General features: G+C 52.6%; 2 protein-coding genes across 3 annotated transcripts in view; both read left to right on the forward strand.

The window, feature by feature from the left end:
* Rexo1 (RNA exonuclease 1 homolog) overlaps positions 1 to 13521 on the forward strand; it is a 29419-nt gene extending 15898 nt beyond the window's left edge. Inside the window, exons 2-17 of one of the 2 annotated variants that reach the window (XM_090339012.1) lie at positions 1888 to 2088; positions 2449 to 3593; positions 4476 to 4580; positions 5254 to 5464; positions 6494 to 6657; positions 8383 to 8514; positions 8627 to 8750; positions 9837 to 9950; positions 10065 to 10202; positions 10335 to 10448; positions 10931 to 11004; positions 11306 to 11416; positions 11917 to 12032; positions 12170 to 12308; positions 12423 to 12543; positions 12609 to 13521. In XM_090339012.1, coding sequence (XP_090195138.1) covers positions 1888 to 2088; positions 2449 to 3593; positions 4476 to 4580; positions 5254 to 5464; positions 6494 to 6657; positions 8383 to 8514; positions 8627 to 8750; positions 9837 to 9950; positions 10065 to 10202; positions 10335 to 10448; positions 10931 to 11004; positions 11306 to 11416; positions 11917 to 12032; positions 12170 to 12308; positions 12423 to 12543; positions 12609 to 12697 — 3098 coding nt within the window. In that variant the 3' untranslated portion in view covers positions 12698 to 13521. Of the gene's footprint in view, positions 1 to 1887; positions 3594 to 4475; positions 4581 to 5253; positions 5465 to 6493; positions 6658 to 8382; positions 8515 to 8626; positions 8751 to 9836; positions 9951 to 10064; positions 10203 to 10334; positions 10449 to 10930; positions 11005 to 11305; positions 11417 to 11916; positions 12033 to 12169; positions 12309 to 12422; positions 12544 to 12608 lie in introns of both variants that reach the window. The other variant, XM_090339005.1, reaches the window with a different exon arrangement.
* The window catches only part of Atp8b3 (ATPase phospholipid transporting 8B3), a 30372-nt gene continuing 17102 nt past the window's right edge, over positions 12869 to 26138 (forward strand). The window contains exons 1-10 of the mRNA XM_090328881.1: positions 12869 to 13025; positions 17461 to 17524; positions 20353 to 20411; positions 20844 to 20932; positions 22098 to 22211; positions 23366 to 23464; positions 23806 to 23867; positions 24697 to 24769; positions 24863 to 24933; positions 25814 to 25896. Of these exons, the coding sequence (XP_090185007.1) occupies positions 12869 to 13025; positions 17461 to 17524; positions 20353 to 20411; positions 20844 to 20932; positions 22098 to 22211; positions 23366 to 23464; positions 23806 to 23867; positions 24697 to 24769; positions 24863 to 24933; positions 25814 to 25896 (871 nt within the window). The remainder of the gene's footprint in view (positions 13026 to 17460; positions 17525 to 20352; positions 20412 to 20843; positions 20933 to 22097; positions 22212 to 23365; positions 23465 to 23805; positions 23868 to 24696; positions 24770 to 24862; positions 24934 to 25813; positions 25897 to 26138) is intronic.

A 26138-nucleotide genomic window follows, 5' to 3' on the forward strand; every position in this document is an offset into this window, starting at 1 on the left:
CTCTACCACTTGAGCCACAGGGCCACTTCCGGTCTTCTGGTGGTTAATTGGATATAAGAGTCTCATAGACTATTATCATAGCCGGACACAGTAGCTCACGCCTCTATTCAGAGCTACTCAGGAGGCTGAGATCTGAGGATCAAGGTTCAAAGCCAGCCCAGCACAAAAGGACCTGAGACTCTTATCTCCAATAAAGCTCTAGAAATGGCCCAGTTCATGCCCCATACCCCACCAAAAAAACAAGCAAAAAAAGCTCACAGATTTTCGTGCCTGGGTTGGCTTTGAACTGCACCTAGGCCAGGATTATAGGCATGAGCCACCATCACCCAGTTTCACTTAGTTTTTATGTTTATTTTTGTGGATCATGGGGCTTGTACTCTGGGCCTGGGCACTATCCCTGAGCTCTTTAGCTTTAGGCTACCACCCTGCCCCTAGAGTCACAACCCCATTTCCCATTTTCTAGAGATTAATTGGAGATGAGTCTCACATTATTTAGTGCTGGGGCTGGCTTTGAACTGGGATCCTCAGATCTCAGCCTCCTGAGTAGCTAAGATTACAGGTGTGAGCCACCGTGACCAGTGAACTCATTTAGTTTTTCAGGTTTTTTTTTTTTTTCTTTTTGCCAGTCCTGGGGCTTGAACTCAAGGCCTGAGTGAGCACTGTTTTGGGGCTTTCCCAAGGCCAAGGACAAAGCTCTACCATTGGAGCCACAGCACTACTTCTGGCTTTTTCTTATGTATATGGTATCAGGGAATTGATCCTGGGTCTTTGTATGCTAGGCAAGCACTGTACCACTAGGCCAAACTCCCAGCCCCAAGGTTTTTAGATTATCTTTTATTGTTTCACCAGGAAAGCTTTAGCTGCACTGTTCTTTACCTCTAAGGGGAGGTGTGGTCATGGGTCCTGAGAATTTCAGCCCAAGGGTAAATACAAGTACTCCATCATTTGAGCCTTGTCCCCAGTCTGTATTTCCTTATTGAGACAAGGTCTTTGACAGTTTTGCCTGAGTAAGCTTTGTGATCCTGAGTAGCTATAGTTACATCTAATTGTGCTTTTTCCCCATCCTTGTCTTTTTCCTTTTTCATTTTTTGTGCCAGCACTAGGGCTGGAACTCAGTACCTTGCATACTGTCTCTTAGTGTTTTTCTCAAGACTGGCATACTTGAGCCACAACCCCATTTTCAACTTCCATTGGAGGGGAGCCATGGTGGCTCACGCCTATAATCCTAGCTACTCAGGAGGCTGAGATCTGAGGATCATGGTTTGAAGCTGACCAAGACAGAAAAGCCTCCCATGAGACTCATTTCCAATTAACCACTTAAAAACCAGAAATGGCACTGTGGCTCAAATGGTGGAATGCTAGGTTTGAGCACAAAGATGTTTGGGGATGGTGCCCAGGCCCTTAGTTCAAGTCCTACAATGGACCAAAAAAAAAAAATAGCCTCATGGACTTTTCTACCTGGACTGGCTTTGAACTGGGATCCTCATATCTCCGTCTCCTAGGTTTGAGCTGGGATCCTCATATCTCCGTCTCCTAGGTTTGAGCCACTGATGCCCCGGTGAGAAGTTGCTTCTTGTATGCTCCGCATCTCATTGTGGCATGGCTCGTGGAATCCCAGGAAGTCCCTGGGGCCCATGTAGATGTTGAAGGTTACTAGGACCCTGCTGCTACCTCCTGCCCCTTTGTGACAGCCATATACCCACCCTGTGCCCATCTCACCCTCTGCACAGGGCAGAACAGAGCATTTCCTGGGGTCCCAGGTGGGAGCCTGGCACACAGTAGGTTCTGGAAAGCTGGCTCTTGTTCTTTCCCTGATGAGGCCACAACTGGTGAGAGCTCTTGTTCAGCTTGCCTGCTCACCAGCTCTTCTATTTTCTTCCTCTCCAGGGCTTGGATATGACCCGTACAATCCTGAGCTGCCCAAGCCCCCGGCACAGAGGGAGAACGGCACACTGGGCCAGGGTGATGAACCCCATTCGGACATGCTGGAGTTGGAGCTGGTCAACCAGGCCATAGAGGCTGTGCGCACTGAGGTGGAGCTGGAGCAGCGGCGCTATCAGGAACTCCTGGAGACCACTCGTGAGCATGGTGCGCCCTCTGCCCTCACACCCCGCGGCCCCACTTCCAGCCCCAGCATGGGCCTTGATGAGGATGCCTTCCCACTGGCCTTCAGTTACACCCCTGGCAGCCACGGCCTGCTGACCCCTGACGCTAGCTACCAGCCAACCCCACTGGCCACCCCAGCTGAGTCAGGTAGCAGGTACTCACTAACGTCCCTGGAAAGTGGGCAGGGCAGGGCAGGGGGGTGCAGCAGCGCCCTGGAGTATGTCCCCAAGGCTGTCAGCCAGCCAAGGCGGTACAGCCGCCCTGTGCCCAGTGGCAAATATGTAGTAGATAACTCTAAGCCATCCACGGACCTGGAATATGACCCACTCTCCAATTATTCAGCCCGGCACCTTAACAGAGCCAGTTCTAGGGACAAGAGGGCCACCAAACGGCCCCGGGGCTCCCGTGGCAGTGAGCCCTACACACCTGCTCTCAAGAAGCCCTGTGATCCCTTCAGTTGCTGTGATGCTCGGTTTTCGGACTCAGAAGATGATGTGGCTAGCCCCCCTAAGGCTGAGGCCAGTCCCCCCAAAGCCTCTGGGAAGTCAGCCTCCAAGGAAGGCCAGGAGCCTGAGGAGGGCAGCCTGCGGGAGACCAAGGAGATGGCTGTGCAGTATGATGTGGGGGACCTTGGGCAGCCTACAAAGGGACTGGATGGGACATCCCCATTGAAGCCAAACTCACCAAACAGGGTCCCCCAGGATCTGAGTGGCCCCAAGGAGGGCAAACCCAAGAAGAAGAAGAGTGGGACCCCACCAGCCCTCAACCACAAGGACAACACCCGTAAGAAAGACAAGAGAAAGGACAAGGATCGAAGACGATCTGGAGACAAGCCCTGTCCTCAAAAGAAGAGCCCACAGTCTGGGAGTTCCCGGGGCACAGCTGAGCCACTCGAAGGGACCAAGAAAAAGCCATCTTCAGCCACTCTGGTGGCCAGCTCAGGGAAGGGGGGGCCTGGCCGTCCCACGAGTGAAGGTCCCCGGTCCCAGGACTCTCGTTCTGGCTCCCACCAGCTGCTAAATAAGAAGGATGGTGGCAAACCACTGTCTGGAAAGTTGGTGGAGCGCAAGGCCCGCTCACTGGACGAGGGCACCTCTCAGGATGCCCCCAAGCTGAAGAAACGGGCCCTGAGCCATGCCGACCTCTTTGGAGATGAGAGCGAGGATGAGGATGTGGGGGCTGGGACGCCACGGATCTGGCCCTCCTCCCTTCCCAGCCTCAGTTCAGACTCAGATTCAGACTCCGACTCTAGCCTGGGCCTCCCGGAAGGGCAGCTGTCCAAGCGGCTCAAGGCCTCTCCACCCCCATCCCCCGCACCACCCTCCCCTTTCTCCCCCTCATCTGCGGGGGCTGGGGAAGACACAGAGGACTACTCAGCTTTGGAAAAGGAGGTTGACTTCGATTCGGACCCCATGGAGGAGTGTCTGCGGATTTTCAACGAATCTACCAGTGTGAAGACGGAGGACAAGGGCCGGCTGGCCCGGCAGGTGAGGGGTGCCAGGCATCACGGATAGGCCCCTGGTCAGGCCGGCTGTGGCAAGGGCCTTGAAAAGGCCGACATCGTTCTGCAGCCGACTCCAGATGACTCGAACCTCAGCGACAGGTAGAAGCTGGCCTCTTAACTCATTTACAGTTTAGGAACCCTCAGTAGTCACCTGCTTCCCCCAGACCCTGTCCAGAAAGAGGCCACTGGCTTACAGCCTGCTCAGCAGGGTTCCTGTGGCAGCATTCTAACTGGTGGGTCACACTAACTGGCAAAGGAGTATCAGGCCCACCTGCCTTGCCCTTACCGCTCCTGTCCTGTAGCCCTTCTTGCCTCCCTTCCCCTTCTCTACCCTCCTCTCTCCTCCTTCCCCCAATCCCTCCCTCTTCTTTTCTGGCCTTACCCCCACTTCTGAGGATTGCTCTCTTCTCTTCCTTTTTGCTCCTTCTTTTAGGGAAGCCTGGCTCTCTATGGCTAGCCTTGACCCATGTGGGTCTGTTCCTTGTCCAGTGGCCAAACAGTGGCCACAAGAGGGAGCTTGCCCTAATCCAGCAAAGCTGGACTCAACCTGTTCTCTCCAGCACTCAGCTCTCTGAGCCACTGCCTTGTGCCAGGCAAGGAGCAGCCATGGTGGGGCTGTGCTCCCTTGCAGAATTCACTGCTCCATTGGCCCTGGGGGGTGGTCCAGGTTGGGGGTTAGAGCTAGGGCCTCTGGTTGCAAGGGACTAAGGCTGGGTCTTCACCAGCAGGACTGGCCTGAGGTCTTAGGCTTTGGAAAGTTCTGTTCTCCACTGGCCAGAGGCGATTCCATGCAGGGTGACTAGGAGCTGTGTGCCAGGTGAGGCTGTGGGAGGAGCCGGTATTGAGAAGCAGACGTGTGTTTCAGCCCCCCAAGGACGAGAAGGGTGAGGAGAAAGGGCATGCGGGCCTGACCACTCTGTTCCCAGGGCAGAAGAGGAGGATCTCTCACCTTTCCAAGCAAGGCAAGGAGGTAAGGGGCCAAATTTGGGTCCAGGATGGGGGAGTGCTGGCCGAAGTGGGGATCTGTGGGGTGGTACAGGTCCAATTTACCTGGACCATATACAGAAGCTAGGTTCCTGTGTGCCCCCTTAGGTGTATGGGAGTGTTCTTTTCAACTTTGTTTCAGCACTGTGGTGCTGGGTCCTGTCTTTAGATTGTTCCCAGGCCTGGAGAAGGGCATAAAGCAAGAAAGAGGGAGGCAAACCCTGGCCCCAGTGGGCTGTGTGATCTTTGCTAAATTGGCCAACTTTTCTGACCTTTCTGAACTTTAGCTTTCTCTTATGTAGTATAGGTGGCAACACTGAGGGCTTAGGACAGAGAACCTGGCTCCAAGGTAGAGGTTCCAGTAGCTTCCTGAGACGTAGTACCAGGGGGTTCTGGAAGGCAGATGGGGCAGTCCTCTAATCCAGGACTCAGATTCTGCCCCCATCTAAGGCCCTACCAGACTTTAGAGTATGGCCCACGCCCCCAGAGGAGCTTTGAGGGTGGAGAGCAGGGGTTTGTGTTGGCTCCTGCCTAGGCATCCCAAAACTGAAGCAGAGTCCGGGCAGTTCTCTGCAATTGAGAACCCCTGCAGCCAACCTTCCCTGTCTGCTTGTTCTGACTGCCCCAGTCAGCCGGGCTCAGGACCTGTCATTGTCTAGGCGGAGCCCCCAAAGAGGGGTCCTGTGATTCCCCCGTCTCGGCCACCAACTGCCCAGGAGGTCTGCTACCGCCGGGCCCAGCAGGCACAAAAGGAGTCAGCCAGCTGGCTACAGGCTGTTCCAAAGCCAGCTGAGAAGCCCTCGGTGCACATCTCTGCCCCCGGGGAGAAGAGGAGGATCGCCCACGTCCCCAACCCTCGCCTGGCCACGGGTGAGTCCTGGCCCCTGCTGATGGGGGATGAGAACTGTTGGGTACAGGGAGAGGCAGAGCTCTGTGGTTGCTAGGCCCATCTTCTCACACCAACCACTTCCTATTCTTGAGATTGTGTTTGCCTGTGTGTGAACTGCCTCTTTCTGCGCCTGGTGCTGAGTTCCTGGCTCTCTTCCATAGCTGTCTTCCATTCTGCCCCTCCCCTCTGCTTCCCTGGTCTGAGTGGCTTAGTAGATTATTGCCACCTGGGGGCAGTGTTGTCACTGGCTTTCCCTAGGCTGTGGCCACCCTGAGCTGGAGAGACTGCCTTGCGGCTCCCTCTTTGTCGGTCTTCCCCTCAGCAGGGTAGGTAAATGCTAGCTGGTAAGTGCTGTGGCTCTGGCTCATAAGTCCCTCCAGGACAAGACTTGAGGAAGAAGTTTCCCTACCTACCCAGATCCTTGCCCCAAACTGGGAGCCAGTGTTCCCAGGCACATGATCACCCCTGGTTCAGAGCTGGACAGAATGTGTCTATACCCCTTGGCACAGACACATTCTGGGGAAACAGCCCTGCCCACCATCACTTAGAGGTGGGGACTGCTCTATGACCTCATCAGAGTGACAGGTAGAACACAGAGGCTGTAGTAGGTGGGCAGGTTGTCACAATGACTGGGCCAGGGTGTCCCAAACCCTCTGGTCCTTTGCCCAGGAGCCAGGGCCTCCTCCTCAGACGTCAATGCCTCGGAGTCAGGGGCCGGAACATGTGGCAAAAGCCCAGCACGTCCCCTGCCACTTGCCAGACCACTCTGAAGGCAACGTTGCCTGAGCCGGCCTCTGCAGTTGAGAGTTGTTGCCCTGTCCCCATGGACTTACCAGAAGACAGATAGAGCCTAATGTCATTTCACAGCGCGAGCTCCACGCCCCGGCCGCTCCCGCTGCATTCAGAGATGCACGTGCTGCTCACACTCAACGACCGCAGCTTCTTGGTGCTTCGCAGCTCGGTGATGGGCATTCTGTCTTCCTGCACTCATGTCCCCTGTCCCCCGACAGCCCCTACAGGTGCCAAGAGGACCCTTACGGCCAGCAGCAGCCAGGCCCCCAATGGCCCTGAGTCAGGCAGCCAGCCGCTGAAGACACGCACGCTGTCAGGGATGGCGTCCAAGACCACCACTACCATCACTCCCAAACGCATCGCTCATAGCCCGTCTCTACAGGTACCGAGCACCTGCCACTCCCTCCAGTCAGCCTCGGGGCTCTTTCTTTAGCCCTGCCCCCCAGCACCCTGGACAGTATGAGCTGCCTGTGCCCTCCTGTTGGATTTCCTCTGAGGAGGGGGTTTGTGTAGATATGTGTAGTTTGTGTGTTTTGTAGGCCTTGAACCCAGGCTCTGGTGATTGCTAGGGAAGCTCTTGGCTACTGGCGCCACACTCCTAGGTGTGTGTGTGTGTGTGTGTGTGTGTGTGTGTGTGTGATAGAAGTGAGAATGGTGGCTTGGGTGACCTCGGGGGCTGGGGACTGTCACTAGTGCTCTACCTCTTAAACTACCACTCCACCTTTTTTTTGGTGATTAATTGGAGATGAGGTGTAGGCTACTGGTACCTGGCATGTGTGTGTGTGTGTGTGTGTGTGTTTGACAGTCCCAGGGCTTGAACTCAGGGCCTGAGCATTCTCCTTAGGCTTTTCCAAGGCTAGAGCTCTACCACTTGAGCCACAGAACCACTTTTGGCATTTTCTATGTATGTCGTACCAAGGAATTGAACCAAGGTCTTTATGCATGCTAGACAAGCACTGTTACCACTAGGCCAAACTCTTGGCCCTGTGTGAGTTTTTTTTGTTTGTTTGTTTTTGCCAGGCCTGAGCACTGTCCTTGGGCTTTCTTAAGGCTAGTGCTACTACCACTTGAGCCACAGCACCATTTCCAGCTTTTTTCTGTGTATGTGGTACAGAAGAATTGAGCCTGGGTCTTCGTGCATGCTAGGCAAGCACTCTGCCACTAGGGCAAACTCCTAGCCTATGGTTTTTTTTTTTTTTTTTTTTTTGGTCAGTCCTGGGCTTGAGCTCAGGGCCTGAGCACTGTCCTTGGATTTTCTCCCCGTGTGTGTGTTTTTAATGAATAAACTATCTAGCTTTTGCAGTGTTGGGGATGAACCCAGGTGTTCTTGCATGCTCAACAAGCACTCTGCCACTGGGCCATATCCAAGCCCTAGTAAATTGGTTTTTGTGTGTTCTTGTTTTGTTCTTAACCGTATGTCTACCAGACTGTTTGCTGTTTCTGGTAATCTTAGGGTCTCATGCTTGCTGGGCAGGGGCTGTACTGCCTGAGCCCTTTTTATTTTCAAATAATTCTATTTATTTGCCAGTCCTGGAGCTTGAACTCAGGGCCTGGGCACTGTTGTTAGGTATTTCTCAAGGCTAGCACTCTACCACTTGAGCCACAGCACCACTTCCAGCTTTTTTCTGTGTATGTGGTACTGAGGAATTGAACCCAGGGTTTCATGAATGCTAGGCCAGCACTCTACCACTAGGCTATGCTCCCAGCCTTAATTTCTCTTATTTTTGATCAAGCTGTCCTAGAGAGTTTTCCCCATTTATTTCTTCCTTGTTAATGCCTGCTGTGTAGCTAGGTTAACAAATATATATCACCATACTTGGCTTATGGATTGATAATGGGGCCTCATGAACAAAAGTCCAATTTGACTTTGAACCATAATCCTTCTGATTTCCACCTCCCAAGTAGCTAGAATCATTGGTGTGAACCTTTAGGGCCTCTCTAACAGACTATTTTTAGAGCACTTGTGGTTTATAGAAGTCTGAGCCAAGTGTAGGAGTGTCTTTTCTCAGTTTGATCTGTTCCAGATATCAGTGGAGAACCTTGGGATGTGGGGGATGCGTCTGGGTCCACACCCCTCACTCACCCCCTGATGGTTTGTTTTTTCCAGAGTCTAAAGAAACCCATTATCCCAAAAGAGTTTGGGGGCAAGGTCCCCACTGTCATCCGCCAGCGCTACCTGAACCTGTTCATTGAGGAGTGCCTGAAGTTCTGCTCATCCAACCAGGAGGCTATAGAGAAGGTGGGTGTCTCCCTGGCTCCTCTCCCTGGCCCAGGCTCTCTTTTCGGTATCCAGACCCTGCTGGACCTGGCAGCTCTCTGGTCATGTAGGGACTGAGTACTCTCTCCTCCAGGCACTGAATGAGGAGAAGGTGGCTTATGACCGAAGTCCCAGCAAGAACATCTACCTGAATATTGCCGTGAACACCCTGAAGAAATTGAGGGGCTTGGTTCCCAACAACGTGCCTGGTCTCAGCAGTGAGTCAGGGGCCAAGATGGTGTACCCATGAGATTGCTATGAGCTTAGTATATTCTCCTGTTGCTGATGGCCTGAGTAAGGCGTGCAGCCTTGTGTCCATGCCTGGCTCTGTTTATAGCTTCCCACGAAGGTGGAAATGGCTCATGCCCTGGGAGTAGCCTTTTCTCGCTATTAACCACCCTCCTTTGCAACTGGGGCCTCCCAGCTGAGGGCCCCCTGCTAATGGAGCTACTCGTCCTCTTCAAAGGGAGAGGCCGTGGCGCTGGGGCTGTGCTCTGTGCATTAAGCTCTGGGGAGGAAGAAAGAAGGGGGTTAAGACATTTCATTACTGTCTCTCAAGAGGGTGCATTAAGCAATCACGGCGCCTCCACAGTCTCACTCTTACCTCCCCTGCTGCCTGGCCCCGCTGCCTCCATTAGCTTACCAGCTAGTCAGAGAGGGCCCTGGGTGGCCTGCACAGGACAGGCAGCCTGTGGCAGCACAAAGCCCTCGAAAGCCATTAGATTACCTGCTCAGCTACTTGCAGCCTCCCCTGTCTTGCCTGCCTTCTAGAAGGTGGAACCTCACCAGTAGGGGCCTGGTTCCTGTGAGTTCAGATGGGGAGGGGCTGCTTGCCGCCCTGGGGTGGTGACCTGGCAAAGCTCATGAAGCCACGCATGCCTCCTGCTTCTGTTGGCAGCCCATGGGCAAAGGGACACTGTCCTAGCATATGAGAGCCATGGAAGCATTAGCAGAGTGGTCAGGTTATGGGGGGAGTAGGGCTGAGGCACGTAGGTAGGGGGCACACATGTAACACATGTAGTTAATCCCCCTTTTTTTGTTGTTGTTGGCTCTGAGGCTGGAACTCAGAGCTTAGGTGCTATCTCTATGCTTCTTTTTTTTTCTCCCCTCAAGGCTATTGCTCTACTACAGCACCACTTTTGGTTTTTAGGTGGTAATTGGAGATAAGAGTCTCACAGCTTTTTCTATCCGGGCTGGCTTCAGACAGAGATCCTCAGATCTCAACCTCCTGTGTAGCTAGTACAGGTGTGAGCCATCAGCACAGGTCTTCCCCTCATCACTTCTTTTTGCCTGCTTTTCTCTAGAAGCCAGCGGCCGGAGGCTCGTGTCACACGAGGTAGTGCTGGGAGGCAAGTTGGCTGCCAAGACCAGCTTCTCCCTAAGCCGCCCTAGCAGCCCAAGGGTGGAGGATCTGAAAGGTGAGCTGCTCTTCCAATCTCCCTGTAGTTCCCGACTCCCCCCTCCCCCTTCCCCTTCAGCTCCCCTCAGGGGCCTGCTGCCAGCCCTACTGCCTTCCTCAACTCTGTCCGCAGGGGCTGCCCTGTACCGCCGCCTCAGGGAGTACCTGCTCACCCAGGAGCAGCTCAAGGAGAACGGCTACCCCTTCCCTCACCCCGAGCGCCCTGGCGGTGCACTCATCTTCACGGCAGAGGAGAAGAAGCCCAAGGACTGTGAGTCCTGGCCCAGGCCCCAGCTGGGGAGACCTTGGGATGGGTGGGTGGACTTGTGGAGTTCAGTGGCTGCTGAGTGCCAGCCCTAACCCCCCTCCACCCCCATGCCCCCGTACCCCTCTCCTGTCACAGCCTCCTGCAGAGTCTGCTGTCGCTGTGGCACTGAGTACCTCGTGTCCTCCTCTGGCCGCTGCATGCGAGACGAGGAGTGCCACTACCACTGGGGGCGGCTCCGCCGCAACCGAGGTGAGACTCGGGGGCCCTTTCCCCATCCTCCCCACCCCTAGGCCCTGTGGTGCTCTTCGCTGGCCCCCAGGCTGCGTGCTCCGGAAGGACTGCACGACCCACCGACGCCATTTTCCTCTGACCTCTTCTTTACGAGTGTAACACTTTTCTGTGCTGGTAGTCTGCAGGTCCGTGGCACTCATCCCCGTGCCTCCCCTTGGCCTGCCTCTGCGGGAGGCTCATGGGAATTTATGAACAAAGGGCTCAGCCAGCGGCCTGCTAGCTGTCCGTAATCTAGGTCTGGACATAATCCAGCCCTGCCTTTCTGTGGGTGGGACACCTCCCCATACAACCCTCCCTGCCTTGGTCTTCTTGCCTGGCTCCCACCCCAAGGCAGGGAGCATGCTGGAAAGCCCTACCCTACCTCAGGCAAGGCTGGCTAGGTGGTGAGCCGCTGAGGGGGTCTGACAGCCTGTCAGAACTTGGTCCCATCTCTCTGTCAGTGGCTGGGGGCTGGGAGACGCAGTACATGTGCTGCTCGGCGGCTGTTGGCTCCATTGGCTGTCAGGTTGCAAAGGTAAGACGTCCTGCCCTGCCCTGACCCCTCTGCTCTCTGGGGTGGAAGGTACCTTGGGGTCCTGGGCTCAGCCCTTCCCAAGTCCTCTTGGGCCTCTGAGCTCTGGAAACCTTTTCCTCAATGAATCGACTTGACAAGCCTCCTGTCCTGGTTTGGAACTTAGCAGCTCTCGGGCTAGGGTGGGGATTGGAGCCCGCTAAGGCTCTGTCTGGTACATGAATGGGCTGAGGGTGGGTGATGAGAGTTAAGTTGGCCAACCTGGCCGCATTGACTCTGCTCTGAAGTCCTCCCTACCCCCCAGCAACATGTCCAAGATGGCCGGAAGGAGAACCTCGAGGGCTTTGTGAGGACCTTTGAGAAGGAGCTCTCGGAAGACGCTCACGCAGGCATCTTCGCCCTTGACTGTGAGATGGTGAGTCCTCGTGGCTGGCAGGGCCTACCTCATCACCACTGGAGGCTGGACTTGGGCAGTAGGGCCAGGTCTGGTATGCAAGTGTTGGGGGAGGAGGTGTGCATGCAGGGTCCTCTGCGTGAGCTCTCAAGAACAGTGCTGACACGGGTGCTGGTGGTTCACCCCTGTAATCCCAACTGCTCAGGAGACAGGTCTGAGGGTCACGGTTCAAAGCCAGCCCACGCACAAAAGTCCATGAGACTCTTCTCTCCAATTAACCATCAGAAAAGCGAAAGTGGGGCTGTGGCTCCAGTGGCAAAGTGATTGCCTTGAGCTGAAGAGCTCAGGGACAGCACCCAAGCCCAGAGTTCAAGTCCATGACCAACCAAAAACAAAACAAAACAAAAACAGTGCTGGCCTGGGCAGTGTCCCTGGCCTCCATTCCTCTCTGCAATGGGTCTACCCAGCTCTGCAGAGCAGTGGTGGCTTTGTAGGACAACAGCCTCTCCTTTTCCACACAGTCCTACACCACCTACGGCCTGGAGCTGACCCGGGTCACAGTGGTGGACACGGATTTGCAAGTGGTGTACGACACTTTCGTCAAGCCTGACAACGAGATCGTCGACTACAACACCAGGTGCGCTGGGGTGGGGCCCTGGCTGGCCCTTCCAACGGGGCTGGCCCCCCCCATGCCCACAGCCCAACCTTCCTTCCAACGGGGCTGCCTCCCGCCATGCCCACAGCCCAACCTTCCCATGTCGGCCCTCCCACCAGGTTCTCAGGGGTGACAGAGGCCGACCTCACAGACACAAGTATCACCCTACGGGACGTGCAGGCCGTCCTGCTGAGCATGTTCAGTGCTGACACCATCCTCATCGGACACAGCCTGGAGAGCGACCTGCTAGCCTTGAAGGTGCCATGCTGGGGCCTGTGGATGCTTGAGTGACCTCAGGCCCTGCAGACAGAAAGGTGGCATCTGCCCAGATGCATCCTGACCCCCATCCTCCCTTCTTCCTGCCCTCCCTAGGTCATCCACAGCACCGTGGTGGACACGTCCGTGCTGTTCCCCCACCGTCTGGGCCTGCCCTACAAGCGCTCCCTGCGGAACCTCATGGCTGACTACCTCAGACAGATCATCCAGGACAATGGTGAGTAGTGGCGACCCCAGGTCCTTCTCCAGGGTGGGGCAGCTGGTAACTCTGTTTGCCCGCAGTGGATGGGCACAGCTCCAGCGAGGATGCCAGCGCCTGCATGCATCTCGTGATCTGGAAGATCCGTGAAGACGCCAAGACCAAGCGATGACTCCCGCCACCTGCCACCCCGCCGCCCGCCCACCCTGCCGCCCGCCTGCCCACCTGCCTCTCCTGCAGCCCCGGCTTGTCCTTAGCCCCAGGCCTCTTCCAAAACAGTGCAATAAATCTGAGAGCTAACCCTGTGCACCTCACAAGAACAGAACCCAGGAGCAGGGATGAGATGGCGTCGCAACAGCCAACGCAAGACCAACCAGGAGCTCAACCCCACCAGCCCGCGTCTATCCCCACCTCTGTGCCCCTAGGCCTGGTCTCCGTGGAGCTGCTGCTGACCAGGACAGCTCTGAGCCAGGTCCCTATCTCCGCCTCTCAGCCCCTTTGTACTTGATATATGTGTGGGGGGAGGGCGGGCTTGTTTGAGATAGGAGTTGTCTTTTTTTATTTTGTATTGTTATTTTTATTAATTTTTAATTTAAACCTGTTGACTTGCACACTTCCTTTCCTTGTGGGAGGAGCCTGACCCTGGCCCCACCTCCTTGCTAGGGGAAGGAGTGGGCATGAGCCAGACCCAAGCCATGGGCCAGGGCCACAAGGCCTGGCCCTGTGGGCCTAGGTGTCTGCCTGGAGCCCAGGTGGCTGGGCCTGCCTTGGGGGAGGCAGCTTCCAGAACCCTCCTCAGCCCACCTGTACTTGGTGACCTCAGAGAGCCAAGCCAGCCCTGCTAGCCCCAGGGTCTTGCCTTCCAGATGTGCCCCCCCTACCCCCAGGCCCAGGGCCACTGGACTGTCTTCCACAGAGCCCCCTACCCCCTCTTTCTGCGGGCTCTCTGTATCCCTTCCCCGGGCAGGGACAGAATAAATGTTTGTATGGATTTTAGATTTTTGCAGTTTGTGGTGCTCTTGGGGCCAGTTGAGGCCTCTGCACACCCCGTTCTTGTGGCCAGGAAGAGGAATGAGAAATAGCGATGGCTCACCATCACTAAAACCAGCTGTGGCCTTCTGGAGCACCCACCCTTGCTCTGGAGATTGTAATTTGAAGCAGCAAGGCTATCTGGATGGCCTGTGACAGCAGCCTACTTATCCTGAGGGACCAGGCCGTGTCCCCAGGACTGGGTGAGGGTATAGCTGGCTTCTCACTACTTTGCTCTTTGTGGATCCAAGCTATGCAGAGCAGGTGCAGAGGTGGCTGCCAGGAGAGTTACTGCCTGCTGTGGTCTAAAGGGAGGGCCCTGCTCAAGGTTGAGGCAGGAAATGCAGTGATTTTGTGCTCTGCTGGATGGGCCTCCACATGTCAATATGCTCGCTTTGTAGGGTTAGCTAGAAGGTCCAATGGCAGTTAGGCCTGCCTGACTTCAAGAGCTAAAGAGCCTCATGGTCCAGGAGATGTCAGGGCTCCTCCACCCCAGTTCCTAGGTGGGAGACCCTGGGTCAGGATGCTTGAGTGCACTGTTACAAGGAGCAAAGTCTTTGCTGAGGAGGCTGTGGGCCCCCTGGTCACTCAGGCTTCTGCTGAAGGTCCCGGGGCCCAGGACCAAGGCCTCTCCCAGAAACTTCCTGACCTCTGGCTGCAGAGGAAAATGATTTTCCCTTCCAGGCCCAAGGTCTAGAGTCTCTCCAGAGCTCTGGAAATCCACACTGGAGGACGCACAACCCCCTGGGGGGGGTCCTTGACTAAATGAGGCCATCCCACCCTCAGGGGCTATTCTTATGACCAAGTTACCTGTTTCCACAACCTTCTGTAAGGCGTTTTCTGAATAAATGGTGCCGATGTATTCACAGAAGCCCTGTTGCTGTGTTTCCATGTAGTTCCTGCTTTTGCTCACAGATGGTGGGTAGTTGGGCAGCTCAGGAGGCACAAGGCAGCTGTTAGCCCAACACCGTAGGTTGTCCAGCCTTAAGGAATTTTCCCCTCTTTTTCTGCTTGCTAAAGCAATCTGCACACTTGAAGGGCCTTTGCACATCTATTCCTGTGCTTGGGAAGTGTCCCCACCATGATCCCCCTACACCCCCAGTATAGGGGAGGAGAATCTGGGACTCTGGGCCTGAACAGTCATTGGGCTTTTCCTCAAGGCTAGAACTCTACCACTTGAGCCACATCACCACTTCCGGCTTTTTTTTTAATATATGTGAATACTAAGCAAGTACTCTGCCACTAGGCAAACTCCTGGTCCCCACTTCTGGCCTTTTACTGGCTAATTGGAAGTGAGTCTCTTGGATTTGTCTTCCCAGGCTGGCTTTGAACTGTGATCCTCAAAATTTCAGTTTCCTAAATATAACCATCGGCACCTGGCTAGTAACTTTTTTTTTTTTTTTTTTTTTTGCCAGTCCTGGGCTTGAACTCAGGGCCTGAGTACTGTCCTTGGGCTTTCCTCAAGGCAAGAGTTCTACCACTTGAGCCACAGCACCATTTCTAGCTTTTTTATATATGAGGAATCAAATTTGGGTCATTGTGCATGGTAGGCAAGCATTCTACCATTAGGCCAAACTCCAGGCCCATTGTTGTTGTTTTTTGGTCAATCATAGGGTTTGAACTTGAGTCTATGCTCTGTCCCTGAGATCTTTTGTTCAAAGCTAGCACTCTACCACTTTGAGCACTACTTTTGGTTTTCTGATGGTTAGTTGGAGATGATAGTTTCATAGGCTTTCCTGCCTAGGCTGGCTTTGAACCAGAATCCTCAGATCTCAGCCTCCTGAGTAACTAGGATTATAGGCTTGAGCCACCAGTACCTGTCTTCCATGTCTTAATAGAGATTTTAGTTACACATACTATATCTGAAATATCTTTAACCTTTGTGCAAGTCTTTTTTTTTTTGTCCATCGTGGGGCTTGAAGTCAGGTCCTGGATGGTGCTGTTGAACTCTTGTGCTCAAGGCTAGTGTTCTACCACTTCTGGTTTTCTGGTGGCTAATGGGAGATAAGAGTCTCACAGACTTTCCTGTCTGGACTGCTTTTGAACTGACATCCTCAGATCTTAGCTTTCTGAGTAGTTAGGATTCCAGGTGTAAGCCATCAGTGCCTGTCTCAGAATAATTTGTTCAATCCCAATCTAGAGTCTTTCTTTTAAACCTTGAATAGATGCTGAATGAATGAAACGATTATTTCCTATGACCATCATTCATTCATTTACCCAACATCTATCTGTAGGTAGTGTTGAGTAGAAATTGGGGCTGAACAGGAAATGGGAGACTGAGTTGGACATTGGAAACTAGTCTCAGGTGGAAGCCAGGCCTAGGGCTGAATGCGGAGGAAAGAGATGAAGGGAATCTTCCTTTGAGAGCCCTACTCTCAGGGGAATGATGTTTTTCTGTGGGCCCACCCCAAGTACCCACTTGAGCCCAGCCACATGGTTTCACCCACCTCAACATTTCCTTCAAGTAAAACTCTGACCAACTACCTTCAGGGTGGGGCATACACCAGACAAGAACCATGAAGTTTCTTCTTGGCTTCAAGATACTCTCAGTGGCTACCAGTGCTTTGTCCAGCTGGGGGCCCAACCAGGCATCTGTACCTAGGAGGGGCTCATTTGATACACAAGGATAAATGTTCAGAAAAGTTGGCTCAGTGCCTATGTCCTTGCAATTACCTGTGTACTTTCCATCTGAGTCTCACAGATTTTCCCATCCAGGCTGACTTTGAACCCAATTCTCAGATCTCAGCCTCCTGAGATCTAGGCTAGTCTTATAAGGTGTGAGCCTCCAGAGATGGCTTTTTGTTTTGTTTTGCCAGTACTGGGGCTTGAACTCTGGTCCTGGGCACTGTCCTTCAGCTTTCTCAAGGATAGTGCTCTACCACTTGAGCCACAGCAGCACTTCCAGCTTTGTCTGAGGGCTTTGTGCATGTATTCTGCCACTAGGCCAATCTCCCAGCCCCTGTCTTGTTTTTTAATACTGGTCCTGGGGCTTGAACTCAGGGCTTGAGTGCTATCCCTTCCTTTTTCTGTTCAAGGTAGGTGTTCTACCACTTGAGCTACCACTTATGGCTTTTTGCTCCATAAACTGGAGATAAGAATTTCATGGAGCTCAGTGCCAGTGACTTATACATGTAATCCTAGCTACTCAGGAGGCTGAGATCTGGGATCACAATTCAAAACCAGCTCAGGCATGAAAGTCCCATGAGACTCTTCAAGTAGCCACCAGAAAACCAGAAGTGCTACTGTGGCTCAAAGTGGTAGAGTGTTAGCCTTGAGCTGAAGAGCTCAGGCACAGTGTCTAGGCTGAGTTCAAGCCCCACAACTGGGACACACACACACACAAATACAAATTTGTGGACTTTCCTGCCCCAGATGGCATCGAACCTTGATCCTCAGGTCTCAGCCTTCTGAGTAGAATTATAAAGCGTGATGTGTTTTTCAATACCTTTTCTGCTGGATGTGGTGAGAATTGCCTGTAAGTTCAGCACTTAGTAAGGTTGAGGGAGTATTTAGGATTGCTGGCCAAAAACAAAACAGAATTCCCTTTCACCAAATCCTGCCCTGGGAAATAACCCATGGGGCCTATCTCCGTGTCTCTCCCTGTCCTGACACTCCCACACTCTTGTAGCTAGTATCCTTGAGTCTTGACCTCCCTCCCACACAATCTTCTTGACCTCGCTTCGTCCCAGCCACACATGCAGATGCCTAGTCTCACCCAAGGCCCCTCCTGCCAAGTCTCAGGGCTCCCTTGGCCTTGCATTCTGCCTCTGTCTTTGCCTTGCTCTCTGGGCAATTTCCTTTGGCTCCACCTTCTACCTGTCCCCTGAGGCTTGTCTCTGTCCCGGCTCCCATTGGGAGTTTCTGGTCGACTGCACCTTCTCCCTCTGCTCGGTTGTTCTGCCCTAGGCCTGTCCGGGATGCTCCAGTACTTGGCTCCTCTCCAGTTCCTAGCCCCTCTCTGCCAGGCGAAGTGACTTCCCCTGGGGCATCGTTAGCCCTGCCTTCCTTCTGGCCCCGCCCCCTGCGGCCTTGCTTTCCCCACCAAGCTGGCTTCCTAACTTGGTTTCACCCCTGGGGACAGGCTTCAGCCTGAAAATAGATTAGGCCTAGCCTTCTCCCAGGCCACGCCCCTTAAGAGCTTGTCCCCACCCCCCAACAGGCAGGCCTTGTGACTTGGTCCCGCCCCTAAGGGGAGGTGTCAGCCCCGCCCCACTCTGAAAAAAAGACTACTCTGCCTTTTCCTGGCCTTGTCTTCCGAGGCTCCTCCCTGTCCCTAGGCCCCGCCTCCCGGTTGGGGAGGCCTTCCTCCTCGGCCACGCCCAGAGCACCCTCACCCCTCTCCAATTCGCCTGCCCCAAGTGGCCTACTGTCACCAATGAGCCCCAGTGTCGCTGCTTGGGAAATACTCATGTTTCTAATGTATGTCTGGTTATTGAGAATGGAGGAGGAGGAAACAACACAGTATTTCTTTCCCCAAATAAACTTTTTTTGTGGGAGAGGGCTTTGATCATCCGAGCTGGTCCTCCTCCCTGGGTCACTGGGTCTCTCCACCTCTCCTCCTTTCCTCTGTCTAAGCCCCGGTCACCCAGCCTCACTTGTCCTTATCCTGCTGGGCCCTGGGGACACAGATGAGTCATAGCTCTGGGGAGATGAGAGGTTCAGCAGATGAGCCAGACCGGGAGAGGAGAAGAAAAATGACCAGAGCCAGGATGGGGGACATCCCAGAGGTAGAACCCTCTATCCCAGGGAGGCGCAGGACCCAACCTGGATGGACTGGGAAATGTGAAGGACAACCTGAAGGGTAAGCACACGCTGACCTGACCGGGCCGGTGGAAAGGATGATCCTAGGGCTGGGTGTGAAGGAAGGAGATGAAGGGAATCTTCCTTTGAGAGCCCTACTCTCAGGGCAATGATGTCTTTTGTGGGGCCACCCCAAGTACCCACTTGAGCCCAGCCACATGGCTTCACTCACCTCAACATTTCCTTCAAGTAAAACTCTGACCAACTACCTTCAGGGTGGGGCATACACCAGACAAGAACCATGAAGTTTCTTCTTGGCTTCAAGATACTCTCAGTGGCTACCAGTGCTTTGTCCAGCCGGGGGCCCAACCAGGCATCTGTACCTAGGGGGGCTCATTTGATACACAGAGATAAATGTTTGGAGAACCCAGGTTCTAGGCTCAGTACCCACGTCCTTGCAATTATCTGTGTACCTTCCACCTTAATCTCATAGATTTTCCTGTCCAGGCTAGCTTTGAACCACAATTGTCAGCCTGTCTGACATACTGTCTGTCTCAGTCTGGCCAGAGCTTGGTAAGAAAGGAGCTATGAGCCTGCTGATGGAGTAGGGGTTGGGGGTCTTTGGGGGAGCTTCTCTCATTTAGGGGTGATTTGTATGACTTCATGCGGCTAGATTAAGCTCTGGAGATTCCTGAATCTATTAGTGGGCTCTTCAAAAGGCTTGTTATAGATCTGTACCCCTCTGGGGGTGAATGAGTCTGTCAGAATCCCCTTCCTACAACTCTAAGCCCCAACCTCTTAGTGGCTGACACTCTCAGATACACTGCTCTATAATACAGCTTATAGCCTTAGGCCCTGTTTGGTCAATCAGCAAACATGGACTGAATTCTTAACTGGGACCGGAGGGTTGAGGGTAGTGAGATGACTGGAGGAGGTGGTAGAGGTCATCAGTGAAAGGCAAGAGGACTGTGCCATGAGCCATGCCTAAATGATGGTAGTAGGGGAGGTAAAGCAAACTCAGAGTGCCAGCTGGGGGAGACTGGTAGATAGATTTGGAACTGCTTGGATCTGAGATTGTTCCTGAGAGAACACTCAGATAATGGCTGGACCTCATAGCCCAGGTAAAGACTGCAGATGGATACCCATGTCTGGTGGGAAATGACATTTTTTATTTATTTAGCACCAAAATCAGGGCTTGAATTCAGGACCTCTTGCTCTTGCTTTGCCTTTTTTTTTTTTTTTTTTGAATGTCCTGGGGCTTGAATTCAGGGCCTTGGCTCGGTCCCTGAGCCTCTCTGGCTCAAAGTTACCACTCTACCACTTGAGCCATAGTGCCAGTTCCAGCTTTTTCTGTTCATGTGGTGCTAAGGAATGGAACCCAGGGTTTCATGTATGCTAGGCAAGCATTCTACCACTAAACCACATTCCCAGCCCCTTGCTTTGCTTTTTTACTTAAGGCTGGTGCTCTACCACTTGAGCCACAGCTCTACTTCTGGATTTTTGGTGGCTAAATGGAGTTTAAGAGTCTCAACAGGCTTTTCCATTGGTGCTGGCTTTGAATCACAATCCTCAGATAGCTAAGATTATAGTCCACAGGCTTGATACTTGAGGCCTGGGTACTGTCCCTGAGCTCTTTCACTCAAGGGAAGCTCTCTGCCACTTTGAGCCACAGATTCTAAGCCGCCGCCATCTCCTCCTCCTCCTCCTCCTCCTCCTCCTCCTCCTCCTCCTCCTCCTCCTCCTCCTCCTCCTCCTCCTCTTCCTCCTCCTTCATCTTCATCTGGCTTGAACTCAAGGCCTGGGCACTGTTCCTGAGCTCTTCACTCAAGGCTAGTGCTCTACCCTTGAGCAACAGTGCCACTTCTGGTTTTCTGGTGATTAGCTAGAGATAAGCATCTCATAGACTTTGGTGCCTGGGCTGGCCTCCTGAATAACTAGGATGACAGGCGTGAGCAACCATCACCTGGCCTGAGCTTCTGGAGGGCAGAGCAACAGATAACATTCCACAAGGGCTGGGGCTAACCTGTGACCTTGACCCTGGATCTTCTCTCCTAACAGCTCCACCAACATAGACCCTGGTAGTGACCCGGAAGATGTGGAAGATAATAAGAACACAGGTACCATATTGGATTGGGGTAGAGGAGGGAGAGGTAGTTGGGAAGAGATATCTAGCACTATCAACTTAGTTACAAACCCTCTTATTGAAGGGTAGACTCCAGTTCTGCCCCAGCTGAGCATGTGATGTCAAATGCTTTGAAGCCCATTGTCAGGCCTTAGTTTACTCCTGTCCGTAAAATCAGTGGATGTCAATGGTTCTCTCAGTACCTGTTCTCTAGTGAAAGAGTCACTCGAGATCTGCCTGTGCTTGTGACTTTGGAGCACTGTGCAGGGACTGAAATGGGTCCCCGGTGTGGCCCTCACTCCCTCCTGTTTATTACTCAATTCCCTGGGCACCCCCACAGCCTACATCTCAGAACACATTCATTGGCCTCCAGGGCTTTGTTAGGGTGTTTGTGGCTTTCAGTGTGGTTGACTTTCTCCTGATGTAGCGTTCACCTGGGAAGTGAAGGCCAACAACTGGGACCTTCACGCCAAGTCCAAGGAGCAGTCCCTATGCTGGCAGAGGAGAAAGTACAAGGTGGGCATTGAGACCACCGCCTCAACGGAGCCACACTCAGGCCCCACCCCCTCCTCTGCCCAATAAGGTCTCATTAGCTCCTATTGTGCTGCCAGGATCTCCCCCTTGAGAGCTTCTTTTCATGCTCCTAGCGTTCTGCCTGTCACATTGCTTGCCTCTCTGTGTATGTGTGTGTGCACATGCATGCATATGCACCAGTACTGGAGTTTGAATTCAGAGCCTAGGTACTATCCTTGAGGTTTATTATTATTATTATTATTAATAATAATAATTGTTTTGATTATGGGGTTTGAACTCAAGGCCTGGGTATTGTCCCTGAGCTTGTTCTTTCTTTCTTTCTCTTTCTTTTTTCCTTTTCTTCCTTTTTCTTTCTTTCTTTCTTTTTGTCAGTTATGGGGCTTAAACTCTGAGCCTGGGTGTTGTCCCTGAGCTCTTCAGCTCAAAGCTAGTGCTCTACCACCTGCTCCACTTCCAGTTTTCTGGTGGTTAATGAGAGATAAGAATCTCAGGGCCTTTCTGCCTGGGCTGGCTTTGAATCAAAATCCTCAGACCTCAGCCTCTCGAATATCTAGCATTCTAGATACAAAGCCAGCTTCCCTGAGATGGTTTTTGCTCAAGGCTATCTTTCTACCATTTGGGTCACAGTTCCACTTCCAGATTTTTGGTAGTTAATTGGAGCTAAAAGTCTCCTAGGTTTTCCTGGCCAGGCTGGCTTCAAATTTCGATGCTCAGATCTCGACCTCCTGAGTAGTTAGGGTTGTAGATGTGAGCGACTGGTGCCTGGTTGCTTGTCGTTTTCATTGTGATCCATAAAAAATAGTGCTGTTCTTATCAAATCATGACTTTTTTTTACCCTTACCCGTGTACATTAAAGTAAGTTAATATTCAACACAGTCTTTCAGCATCCTCTCATGGACTTTCCTCAGATCTCAGCCTTCTGAGTGGTTAGGATTACAGGTGTGAGCTAGTGTTTCACTTTGGGAAATACTGTTGATGCAGTTTCATTAATGCTGACCCAACAGATGCTCTGTAAACCCTGGTTCCCTGGATGCGCCCTTAATGCTGGCTGTGGCTACTCTGGCAAGGCAGGGATAAGGTGGGCTGGCCCCAAGAATCCTTAAGCCTGGGTATCATCCCATTCACTGACTGATAACTCTCTTTCTAGACCAACGCCATCCACACAGCCAAGTACAGTTTCTTTTCCTTCCTGCCACTAAACTTGTATGAGCAGTTCCACCGGGTGTCTAACCTCTACTTCCTCCTCATCATTATCCTTCAGGTGAGGCAGGATGCAGGATTGCTTCCTCCAGGAAGCCCTCTGGAGCACTCGGGTTGCTTCACTATGCAGTTGGGGACTTGTCTGTATCATGAGCCAGTAATGTCTGATTTCTCCCTCACCCTTCCCCCTTCGGTGTGTGCTTGGGAGGGGGTGGGGGGTGTTCAATATAAGCTGAATGGTGAAAGGGGAGAGGCAACCTCCTTCCTCCAGGCCACACAACACCCGTGGCCTCTGTGAGTCATGATGGTATCTCAGGACCTGCCAGGCCATTTCCTGGCATCTGAACAGCAAGACTTATCGGGGGTAGGGGAGCAACAGGCATCCAGCCAGAACCCTTCCTTCCCCTCCTGGAGCCCCTCCCTGCTCAACATTTTGATTCTTCTCTGTTTTATCTATTTATTTATGTACGTATTTTTTTGCTCAAGGCTAGTGCTCTGCCACTTGAGCCACAGCATTACTTCCAGCTTTTTCTGTATATGTGGTACTGAGGAATCAGCACTTTGTGCATGCTAGGTGAACATGCTACCACTAGGCTATGCTCCCGGTCTATTTATTTATTTCTGTCAGTCCAGGAGCTTGAATTCAAGGCCTAGGTGCTGTCTCTGAGCTTTTGTGCTCAAGGCTTGCAGTCTACCATTTTGAGCCACAGGAACACTTTTGGTTTGGGGGTAGTTAATTGGAGACTAAGTCTCGTGGACTTTTCTGACTGGGTTGGTGAACCACAATTCTTGGAGCTTAGCTTCTTGAATAGCTAGGATTACAGGCATGAGCTACCAGTGCCTGGCCTTGGTTTTATTTATTTATTTATTTTATTTATTCCTTGTTTAGTGGTTGCCAGTGGGGTGTGTGTGTGTGTGTGTGTGTGTGTGTGTGTGTACACTGTCATTTCATTGTTTTGCTCAAGGATGGGGTTCTACCTACCACTTGAGCCACACCTCCATTTCCTGCTTTTTGCTGGCTAATCAGCTTCAAACTCAGGCTGCACACGATGCAGGAAGCAGTGGACTGAGTGTGGAAAGAAACTATGTGGTCTGGGGTGCTTGGACCTGAAGAATGGCCAAAGAAAGAGGACTCCAGGAGTAGGTGCTGGAAAAGGAGTGACTCAGGTGTCAGGAAGGCAGGAGGTGACTGACATGACCTTCCTGATTCTGCAGGGCATCCCGGAGATCTCCACACTGCCTTGGTTTACCCTTTTTGCCCCCTTGGTCTGCCTCCTCCTTATCCGGGCTACTCGAGACCTGGTGGATGACATTGTAAGATAGAGCGATGCTGGCTTGGGGACATGGGAGCATGATGGGGGACGGTGGTTCAGAGTCCTGATCCCAGCATCACTTGCCTTGATGTATTGGTCATGGGTCTGAGAATGACCTTGGTGGCTGTGCTGGGTTTTGCTGCCCTTGTCCTACATCTTGGTATGCCATCGGCCTGGTGGCCTCCTATGTCTGGCCTGGAAGCCTTGCCCCAGAAACCCTAATCAGTGTTGGATGGCCCTGGCTGGCAGGGGTGTGAGTAGAGATGGTGGACTCGTTACCTGGCAAGGTGGGGGCAGCGGGAGCGGACAGGACACATCTCTGATCACACCCTGTGGGTCCAGGGGCGGCACAGAAGTGACCATGCCATCAACAACAGGCCGTGCCAGATCCTGAGTGGAAAGAGGTGAGGCTGGCGGTGGTCCTGAAGGACCTTCTTGGACATGGAGGCAGGATATGGACATAGTAGACAGAATGCCAACAGAATGGTTGGTACGTTCAGACTGAGGTCCAGATTGTTTTGGTTTTGGTCAATCATGGGGCTTGAACGCTGGGCCTGGGTGCTGTCCCTGAGCTCTTCAGCTCAAGGCTACCACCCTACCCCTGGAGTCACATCCCTATTTCCTCTTTTTAGTGATTAATTGGAGATAAGAGTCTCATGGTCTTTAGTGCCCAATCTGGCTTTGAACCAAGATCCTCAGATCTCAGCCTCCTGAGTAGCTAGGATTAGAGGCGTGAGCCACCGCACCCGGCTTTTTTTTTTTTTTTTTTTGCCAGTCCTGGGGCTTGAACTCTGGGCCTAGGCACTGTCCCTGAGCTCCTTTTGCTCAAGGCTAACACTCTTACCATGTGAGCTACAGTACCACTTCTGGCCTTTTCTATGATTAATTGGAGATAGTCTCACAGACTTTCTTACCTTGGTTGGCTTTGAACTGCAATCTTCAGATCTCAGTCTCCTGAGTAGCTAGGATTATATAGGCATGAGCCACTAGCACCTGGCAGGCCTACATTTATTAGGCACCTAATGTCTACCTGACCTGAGGTTGGTCCTAGGATCATGACAAAAAGACCAGTTTCCTGGGCACTGGAGAGGGGACAAGGGAAGATGGGGAAAGACTTAGATCCGGGATGCTGGGCATGGAAGGCAGCTGCTAAGCAGAGGGGGCCTTGCACAGGGCTCAGAGATGAGAACTGTGAGAAGGGGTCAGCGTCTTCTCATGTCTCCCTCCCTGCAGCTTTACTTGGAGGAAGTGGAAACACATACGAGTGGGAGACGTGGTGTGTCTCAGAAAAGATGACATAGTTCCGGTGAGTCAGTGTTACCACCTGCAAGCGCTCTAGGAGAGGCTTCTCATCCTAGCTTCCATTCCCCTGACCTGTCTCCTTCCTGTCCCACACTAGGCCGACCTGCTCTTGCTAGCCAGCACAGAGCCTAGCAGCCTGTGCTACGTGGAGACAGCTGACATTGACGGGTAAGAAGCTGTAACAGGGCCGGGAGTTTGGCCTAGTGGTTAAAGTGCTTGCCTAGCGTGCAGGAAGACCCGGGTTCGACTCCTCGGTACCACATACATAGAAAAAAGCCGGAAATGGTGCTGAGGCTCAAGTGGTAGAGCTCTAGCCTTGAGAAAGTCCAAGAACAGTGCTCAGGCCCTGAGCTCAAGCACAGAACTGGCCAAAAAAAAAAAGCTGTAACATCAGCAGGGTGCTGTGGCTCATGCCTATAATTGGAACTACTCAGGAAGCTGAGATCTGGGGATCACAGTTCAAAACCATCCCAGGCACGAGAGTCCATGAGAACCTTATCTCAAATTATCTACCAGAAAACCAGGAATGGAGCAGTGGCTCAAGGGGTAGAGAGCCAGCTTTGAATACAAAAGTTCATGAGGGACAGTTGCTAGGTTCTGAGTTCAAGCCCCAGGATTGGCATGGGCTCACACACACACACAAATAATAATATAAAAATAAATAAAATTAAAATATAAAACAAGAAAGAAAAGAGGCCGCAGTATTCCTGAGAAAAGCCAGAAACACAGAAGAAAGATGCCAGTCAGCTGATTCTCCTCTCTAGCTTTCCCATGAGCATTTATGTGGGCACAGAACAGGCCTTTCCAACCAACAGGGGCATAAAATACAGGAGGACATGGTCCAGAGGAGGAGATGTGCTTTCTGGAATCCCCAGTATCATCTGGCCGAGGCCCTGGCTATGTGATCTCTGGCAAATCCCTTGTTGTCTCTGGGCCTCACAGGAGCTTAGCAAATGTGTTCATATCTTTGCGAGATGTGGCTCCTCACCCCAGGGTGTCAGCCATCTTTTCATCACCTCCTGTACTTTCCTGCCTCCTCCGTTACCAGAGAGACCAACCTGAAGTTCAGACAGGCCTTGACAGTCACCCACCAAGAACTGACCAGTCCTACAAAGATGGCATCCTTCCAAGGTGAGTGGGAAGAGGGAGTCCTGTGCACACAGCTGGGCCCTGCCCCTCCAGTGGCTTTGATGGCAGTGGTGGGTGTTAGATGGGACCTAGTGCCCAGCCAAATTACTCTGCATTGGGTACATTTGCCAGTCTTTGAGGTCAAAGAAGCTCCCCCCACACTTTAAAAATATTATTATTATTAAAATGATGTATAGAGGTATTAGCATTTCTTTTTTTTTTTTTTTTGGCCAGTCCTGGGCTTG

The sequence above is a fragment of the Megascapheus bottae genome, chromosome 1 (assembly GCF_031878675.1).
Source record: "Megascapheus bottae isolate mThoBot1 chromosome 1, mThoBot2.hap1, whole genome shotgun sequence".
Lineage (NCBI taxonomy): Eukaryota > Metazoa > Chordata > Mammalia > Rodentia > Geomyidae > Megascapheus > Megascapheus bottae.